The sequence below is a fragment of the Columba livia genome, chromosome 18, assembly GCF_036013475.1.
Source record: "Columba livia isolate bColLiv1 breed racing homer chromosome 18, bColLiv1.pat.W.v2, whole genome shotgun sequence".
Classification (NCBI taxonomy): Eukaryota; Metazoa; Chordata; class Aves; order Columbiformes; family Columbidae; genus Columba; species Columba livia.
The window spans coordinates 6,173,703-6,181,185 of NC_088619.1; the positions used below are offsets into that span (position 1 = coordinate 6,173,703).

The 7,483-nt window shown below is 53.0% G+C and overlaps 1 protein-coding gene across 1 annotated transcript; it reads left to right on the plus strand.

The window, feature by feature from the left end:
* The first annotated feature begins 856 nt into the window (after positions 1 to 856).
* Positions 857 to 7,434, plus strand: AANAT (aralkylamine N-acetyltransferase). Its single transcript, XM_005503150.3, has 4 exons — positions 857 to 2,281; positions 4,941 to 5,218; positions 5,518 to 5,672; positions 6,417 to 7,434. The coding sequence occupies exons 2-4, from the start codon at positions 5,062 to 5,064 to the stop codon at positions 6,720 to 6,722; spliced, it is 618 nt and encodes a 205-aa protein (XP_005503207.2). The 5' UTR covers positions 857 to 2,281; positions 4,941 to 5,061; the 3' UTR covers positions 6,723 to 7,434.
* Positions 7,435 to 7,483: the final 49 nt, after the last annotated feature.

Here is a 7,483-nt window from a genome sequence, read left to right on the forward strand (position 1 = left end):
GCTCTTGCATGCTGCCAGTCTGCAACAGCTAGTGAAAAGGCAGGAGAGAAGGGAGAATGAAATCGGAGCCTGCGGCTGACCTTGCAGCAATGCCAGGCTGCAAAGTCCTGCTGCCACCCCTCCTAAGTCACTGCCAGGAGAAAAGCGTCACTCTCTTTGGGTATGTGGGTCCGCTCAGCTAAGCCAGGGGAAGGTGCAAAATGGGGATGTAAGCAGAGTGTCCAGCTTGGTAATTACATGAGTAATTATGTGAGTTTGGGAGAGAAACCTCCTCAGATGGTGCCACATGGGGTAGGACACTGATGCCACCTGCATCCCCTGTGATGGCAGAACCTGCCCCTTGAGGCCAAGGGACTACAAAGGCTGCAGCCACCCAAAGCTGCTTGTATGAGCCCACACAGGCAGATCACAGGAAAAGCCACAAAATCGTGGATGAAATTCAAAGAGTAAATTTATTTCCATTACCTGGTGAGCTGAGGGAATCTCCAAAACAGCGCTCAGGCAGGAATGCAGGTACCACAGAGCTCAGGCTTTGCTAGCAAGCGTGCAGCTTGCTGGTTTTCATTCATGCATGCATAGTTTTTCTACTGTGCTTTGATCTTTTTAACAGCAGAGCAAGAATCTCAAGGATGTTCAATAGGTGCCTCTGAGTCTATCACTGACCTACGTTATTTAAACACAGGGTTCTACCAGTCAAGCACACAAAACTAAACAACCAGGAGTGTGATATATGTGGTTTTCTACACCCCAGGTTCAGGTCACTTCTGTGCCAATCTCCCATTATACTCCCACACCCCACTGAGCACTGGGGTAACCCAGCAGTGTGACAGGGACAGTGACAGAGGGCGGCACAGCTGAGGAGCCCCTTGGCTGCATGTGTGTTACTCCATCCCCAAGTCCTGTCAGAGCAAGGGACAAATAGTGGTTCATCTGCCTCCCACGTGTCATCCCTCACTGCAAATCCTACCCGGAGATAATTGCCATCCTTCTGAGCAGGCACGCCAATGGAGGGACCAGCCGGCTGCGGGGCCGACGTGACAGCTCGGGGCTCTTTGAAGATGCTGAGAGAGTTGCTAAATATGTAAATCTCAGCACACTGCTGTGGCTCTCGTTTAATGGAGTTTTTGACCCTCTGCAGCTGTATGGGAGCGGGGACAGACACAGACCCAGCTAAACCCACCAAATGCAGCATCCCTACTTGGCTATTCCAGCCACGGGCCAGCCCCTGCTCTGCTGGCCTCAGTTTAATGGCTGGGAATTGCTCTGAAATGCCATTTCTGAAGAGCAGAAAGCTGCTGGGTCATATTTCTGTCTCAATTCAATGAAAAAAAAAACTTAAAAGAGGGAGTTAAGAATGTAGCCCCAGGTCACTTTGCCCATGGCTGGAAACTAAAGCATGTCCTGAGCTCCCCTGGAAATGTCCTGGGTGCAGTGAAGCCAGTGCTGCGTCCTGCTCCGCGCTTCTTTCTGGGCTGCATCTGACTCATGATGATAACGATAAAGTCAACATTTAAAAATTCTTATTTTTGCTGACCTTCCCAGTCATTTCCTTTCTAGCAGCTCATGTCTGGGATAATCCCCCTTTTATCACACGTCCTGATGGGAACAAACATTGTCGCTTTGCCCGTGCAGTTTCCTATGTAATAGCTCTCAGGGACCAAGAGCTGTGCAGGAGGAGACACTTGGTCTCTGCAGTAAGGTCCTTAGAGCACAAACCTTAGGTCTGGCCCCCATCCTACAAGAAGCCAGCTGATTCTCCCGAGAAACTCCCCACCACTCAAGCCCAAGGGACGGTCACGCTTGGCATGGCCAGCACATCCTTGGCACAAAGAAAACTCATCCACTCTCAGCAGGGATGCTCCAGCTTCTTACAGGCTCCCAATGCCATCTGAGAGGTCTGTATCAGGCATAATGTATCGCTTTTTGTCCCTAGCCAAGCCCTCTGCTCTCCCTGCCTGGCTTGCAGAGCCGAGCAATCAGCTAAATGTTTTATCCCTCTGCAGGCAGTCATGCCAGAGGAAAAAAAAAACAAGCCTGATGGGATCCTTTTGCTGGGCTGTCACCTTAAAGCCTCTCACCTCTCCCTGTCTTTCATCAGGGTTATAAACTCCTTAGGATGTCATCACGTGCCCCATAAATAACAAATATATATAAGCGGCGGCTGCGGAGGGTGCAGCAGACAGAGGAGGAGAGGGAAAACCCCAGGGCTCCTCTCCTGGCAGCTGCTGGACGGCACCACCGGGGCCAGGCGGGCAGAGCAGCAGCGTGGGGTCCCCGTCCGGTAAGCACCCACGTTTCTGTCACATCCTGGTGGTACTAACAGCCTTCGGGACAGCTGCCTCAGCGTCCCAGGACTGGGGCAGTCACCGCAGAGGGGAGGTGGGTTGGTGTGTGGAGCTTGGCTTGCCTGAAAAATTACTTTGGTGGAGGTAAGAGAGTGACTGTCATCACAGCCCCTGTCCCATCCTTGCGCTTCCAACGCGTCCTGTCAAAACCCGTGTGTAGTAGGGACTCCTCTCATTGAAATTCTCTGTGTTTGGGGTCTGCAAAGAACTTGAGCTCTTTTGTAAAGAATATTTGGCTTCAAAACTAGGTGAATAACTCCTTACTACTAAGAAATTTAAAAATTCAGGCTCCAAATCCAGGTAGACACCCATAACATAATATAAAGATGTCATTAGTGGGATACTGCAGACTTGCCTGTTTATTTACACGTTAACATCACTATGTGCTATATGGATGCTTTGATCTCTAGTGCACAAACACGAGTTTGGGGAAAATTTACAGGAGGAGCTTTTGGGACGTTGCTACATGTGCGCATATGTATTGATCGATCGATATGTACCAGGCCTGGTAAGGAGCTACAGCACAAAATTTAGCCTGGGGTTTAAGAGTCTTGAACAATATACAGGAGGCTGTGTTGGAGCATGAAAGACAGATGTCTTGAGCTAGGGAAACAGGAGTTTCTTCCTCACTTGGTTTCTTACTTACTCTTTGAATTGGGGTGAGGTGAAGGAAACCTCTGCAGGTCAGATGCTTCCCAGATGTAACTGCAGTGCCAGTATCCCCACGGATGTGCAGGGCTTGGGATCAGCTCCAGGAATGGGCTGTGGAGGGTGACAGCTTTCTCTAAGCTCTGCAGGCTGTATATAACCACCACAGAAAACGTTTGCACCTGCAGGGAGTGGAGAAGCAAAGCAAAAAGTTCATTTCCAGAAAACAAATATATCAGCCCTCCAGCTCTATAACCCAGGTTGCCAGGAATAAAGTGCTGGAGAGGAAAAAATATGAGGAATACAAGCTAAGGAGCAGCCTTTCCACATCACTAGATTCTGCTCTGGGCTGTTGCTGGTTGGGGTCTCAAGACATTTCTAAAAATAGCTGGAGGGATCTGACTGTCCTTTCCCTTCTGTCTCCAATGGGAACAGAACAGCCGCTCACACAAGAGTTCTTGAGCCATCCCCCAACTCCGCAGATGTCCCCATAGAGACTTTCCAGTATTCCGTTCTTTACAGCCTGTATATGATCCGAGACAAAGACTCACTCTGGGACAGTGACCTGGCTACTGGCAAGCAAACCTCCCTGGAGCATGAACCCATCACCATTTCAGTTAGTCCTTGCACACACCCCTTGCTGACTAGAACCAGCACTGGGGATGCTATATAATTCCCCTGCCAAAGAAAACCTCTCTCCCTGATGGACCTGATCCCTTGGATACACATCCACTGTCAAATCAGCAATTCATTGAAAATAAATCACAACACCACCTCGTCTCACCTCAGGCAGGATAAAACAGGCATTTCAAACACCCAGCCCTCGGCATTTCAGGATGGAAAATTCCCAGCTTGCACCGGTTCTGCCCTGCGCTATGTTTGTGCGGGTAATGCTTTTGTTTCTATAAATCCTATTAGCTGGAGGCAAGCCTATAATTAGCAGGCAAAGCTGGCACCTCTCAAACAATAATCAAAAATGACCTGGCTTCACATTGGCTTTGCTGCAAATTGCTTGAATATTGGGCTGAGCAGTGCCGGACAGACAGACGGCTCTGGCAGCTCTTCCTGCTATTTCTGCCTGTGGGACGCATGTGCTTAGCAAAGTTATTTGCTCAGTTTGTGGTTCTCTCTGGATTTATTAACTCTGTTTGCTTGCACATGAAGCAGGAGGCAGATTGAAGTGACAGGCTCTGATCCAGGTCAGGGGATTTGGCCGGGCGGTGCAGGACGGTGGTGCTGCATGAGCTCAGGGGCTGATGACCCTCCTGGGAGAACTGGGGTGTCTGGGGTCCTGTGTCACAGATGGCATATCCTGGGGTGGGCTGTGCCTGCTGGGATTACACTGCCCAAAGCTCCTGGGACAGGGGGCAAAGCCTGGGGGCACCTCACCCATGTGGGATGCCCAAGGCTTGTGGCATTCACTTGTCCTGCCATTGACCTGTCTCAGTAATGTCTGTGAGCACAGATGCAACCAAAGAGCCCAACAGGGACTAAGCTGTGTCACTTACCCACTGAGCAAGCCAGAGAAGGGAGTAAATCCTGGAACTCAGGCTGTCTCTGGGGGGCAGACCTGCCCCCCCGCCCCCACTCTTCTGCCCGTTCCACTGCCCGTCTTTGGCATGGGCTGGGGCGGGAGATGTGGGGTAGGAAGCTCAGCCCCATGCCTGCTCCTGCTCCTCTAACAACCCCTGTCACTGCTCTGCCCCACTGCCTGGATGGTGGCAGCTGGTCCCCAGGCTATTGTCCCCCATGTTCCTGGGACCATGAGTTCCTTACAGTCCACGATTTGTGCCAGGCTCCTGCACCAGCACCAGCTTGCAGCAACAGCAGACTGGCAATAGAGTCACTGTGGGCGGGTATTTGCTGTGTATATCCATATATATATATAGACACACATATGTATAGGAAACGGGTGGCAAGCAGCCTAATCCTGTGTGTGATCAACAGGTATTTTCAGCAGCTAAGAGCGCTGGAGGAGATTGGCTGAAATAAAGGGTTTTGTGACACCGTGAGCTGGTAGAGGCTGTGGAGCAGAGGCAGAGGTGGGACGCCAGGCAAGAGGAGGGGGATGTCGGCTCTCAGCGCGTTGCCTTTCCTGAAGCCCCCTCACCTGAGGTCCCCCCGCAGCTCGCCCGGGGGCCAGCGCCGCCACACGCTGCCCGCCAGCGAGTTCCGCTGCCTCAGCCCCGAGGATGCCATCAGCGTGTTCGAGATCGAGCGGGAAGGTAAGGGGCTGCCCGGGGAGGTCCTGCCCCATGGCATCAGCTGGACATGTCCCATCCCTTCCTTCCAGCGGTCCCTCATTCTCTTTGAGGGCACACTGTGCTGGCAAAACCCCCATGCATGACCTTGTGGGTGATAAAGGAGGGAACCGGTGACTGTGACTTGTGGCCAGGGCACCACAAGCTCCTTAACAGGGTGGGGGAAGATGTGATTAAGGATGTGGAGAGCTACAGCCCCCAGCTCACCCACATGGGGAGTTGTCTGGGTCCCCTTCCCTGTACTCACTGCTGTCCCTCTCCAGCCTTCATATCCGTCTCTGGGGACTGTCCTCTCCACCTCGACGAGATCCGCCACTTTCTGAATCTGTGCCCAGAGCTCTCCCTTGGCTGGTTTGAGGAGGGGAGGCTGGTTGCGTTCATCATCGGCTCCCTCTGGGACCAGGACAGGCTCAGCCAGGTAAGAGCCAGACCCAGTTCTTCCCAGCTTGTGTACTCGAAGAGGCTCTGCCAGAGCCTGGGGAAGAGGAGCAGCTTCCTGGGGAGCTGAGGCTGCTCACCAAGTCTTAGAATCATAGAATAGTTTGAGCTGGAAGGGACCTTCCAAGCTCATCTAGTCCAATCCCTGCCATGAGCAGGGACATCTGCACCAGCTCAGGTTGCTCAGAGCCCCGTCCAGCCTGGCCTGGGATGTCTCCAGGGATGGTTCATCCACCACCTCTCTGGGCAACCTGGGACAGGCTCTCACCACCTTCAGCATCAAAAATATCTTCCTTATATCTAGTCTGAACCTCCTCTCTTCTAGTTTAAAACCATCACCCCTTGTCCTGTCACAACAGGCCCTGTTAAAAAGTCTGTCCCCATTTTTCTTATCAGCCCCTTTAAGTAATGAAAGGTGGCAATAAGGTCTCCCCAGAGCCTTCTTGTCTCCCAAGACTAATTGCTATAGGGCTTCTCCAGTGATAATGAACTCCCTCATTAATTAATTTAACAGATGCTGTTAAAAAAGTACACTCAGTAATTCCCCCCAGCATTCATTTTAAAACGAAAAACCTTCAGAGATGCTGGAGGAGGTGAAGAGGATGGCATCAGCACCCTTTTCCCTTTGTGGGAGGGTGCGGACCCTGTTTCACTGGGGTGGGAAACCAAGACAGATGCAGGATAGGACCCCCCTGGTCACACTAACCCCGTTCCCCCCTCGCAGGAGGCGCTGACCCTGCACAAGCCGCAAGGCACAGCAGTTCACATCCACGTGCTGGCCGTGCACCGCACCTTCCGCCAGCAGGGCAAGGGCTCCATCCTGATGTGGCGGTACCTGCAGTACCTGCGCTGCCTGCCCTTTGCCCGCCGTGCCCTCCTCATGTGCGAAGATTTCCTCGTGCCCTTCTACCAAAAGTGTGGTTTCAAGGCACTGGGTCCCTGTGAGGTGACGGTGGGGGAGCTGGCGTTCATCGAGATGCAGCATTCTGTGCGGGGACATGCCTTCATGCGCAGGAACAGCGGCTGCTGAGCACCCTCCGGTCCAACCATGGTTGGAGGGCCTGGAGAGAAGCTGGGGGTGGGGGATAAGAGGCTACGACCCCTCTACATCCCCACCACAGTGTACATCTTCCTCCCACTGCCACATCTGCCTTCCAGTCAGATCAGACCTGTCCCATCCATTTTGATTACACTTTTGGGACTGAAATCCCCAGCCTGGCCCCACTGGGAGCGCCAACCCCCCAGCCTGGTCTCCAGTTTAGCTGGAACAGTATCAGCAAGGCTAGGGGGGCTGCAGGGCTATGTGACCATGTTTTGCTGAGACCCCCAGCAAAGCCCATACATCACATACCTCCAGCCCTGAGTCCCCGCTACGAGTGGAGCCGCCCTGGCCAAGCCCTCCCTGAGCAGTCCCCAGACAAAACAGGGGTCCAGACCCCAGAGTGCACCCCCAGCTGCACCTTCCAGAGCCTCCCTGGGGGGCCAGTCCAAACCATTTGCCCCCCCAAACTCACAACTGCCCCGGGACAAGCCTTCTGCAAACACCTCGCAGCAAATAAAGATGTGACGGTGGTTTTCTTCACAGCTTGTGTGCGTTCCTGCCCCACTCTGACCATTGCCTTGCCACAACAGCCAGAGTGGGGGCACCACCCAACATCCCTTGGGGCATCTGAACTTTTGGGGAGATGGGGCTAATCCAGCCCTGGGTCATCCAATGGAGGGTGGGACACAGTTGGGGGGATTCTGCCCTTGGGCAGGATCAGAAGGCTCCAGGATCTTTCTGTTGCAGGC

Coding starts and splice junctions, on each gene's coding strand:
- AANAT (XM_005503150.3), top strand. CDS start 5,062: ATGTCGGCTCTCAGCGCGTTGCCTTTCCTGAAGCCCCCTCACCTGAGG. Junction 5,219..5,517: donor GTTCGAGATCGAGCGGGAAG/GTAAGGGGCTGC, acceptor GTCCCTCTCCAG/CCTTCATATCCGTCTCTGGG. Junction 5,673..6,416: donor ACCAGGACAGGCTCAGCCAG/GTAAGAGCCAGA, acceptor CCCCCCTCGCAG/GAGGCGCTGACCCTGCACAA.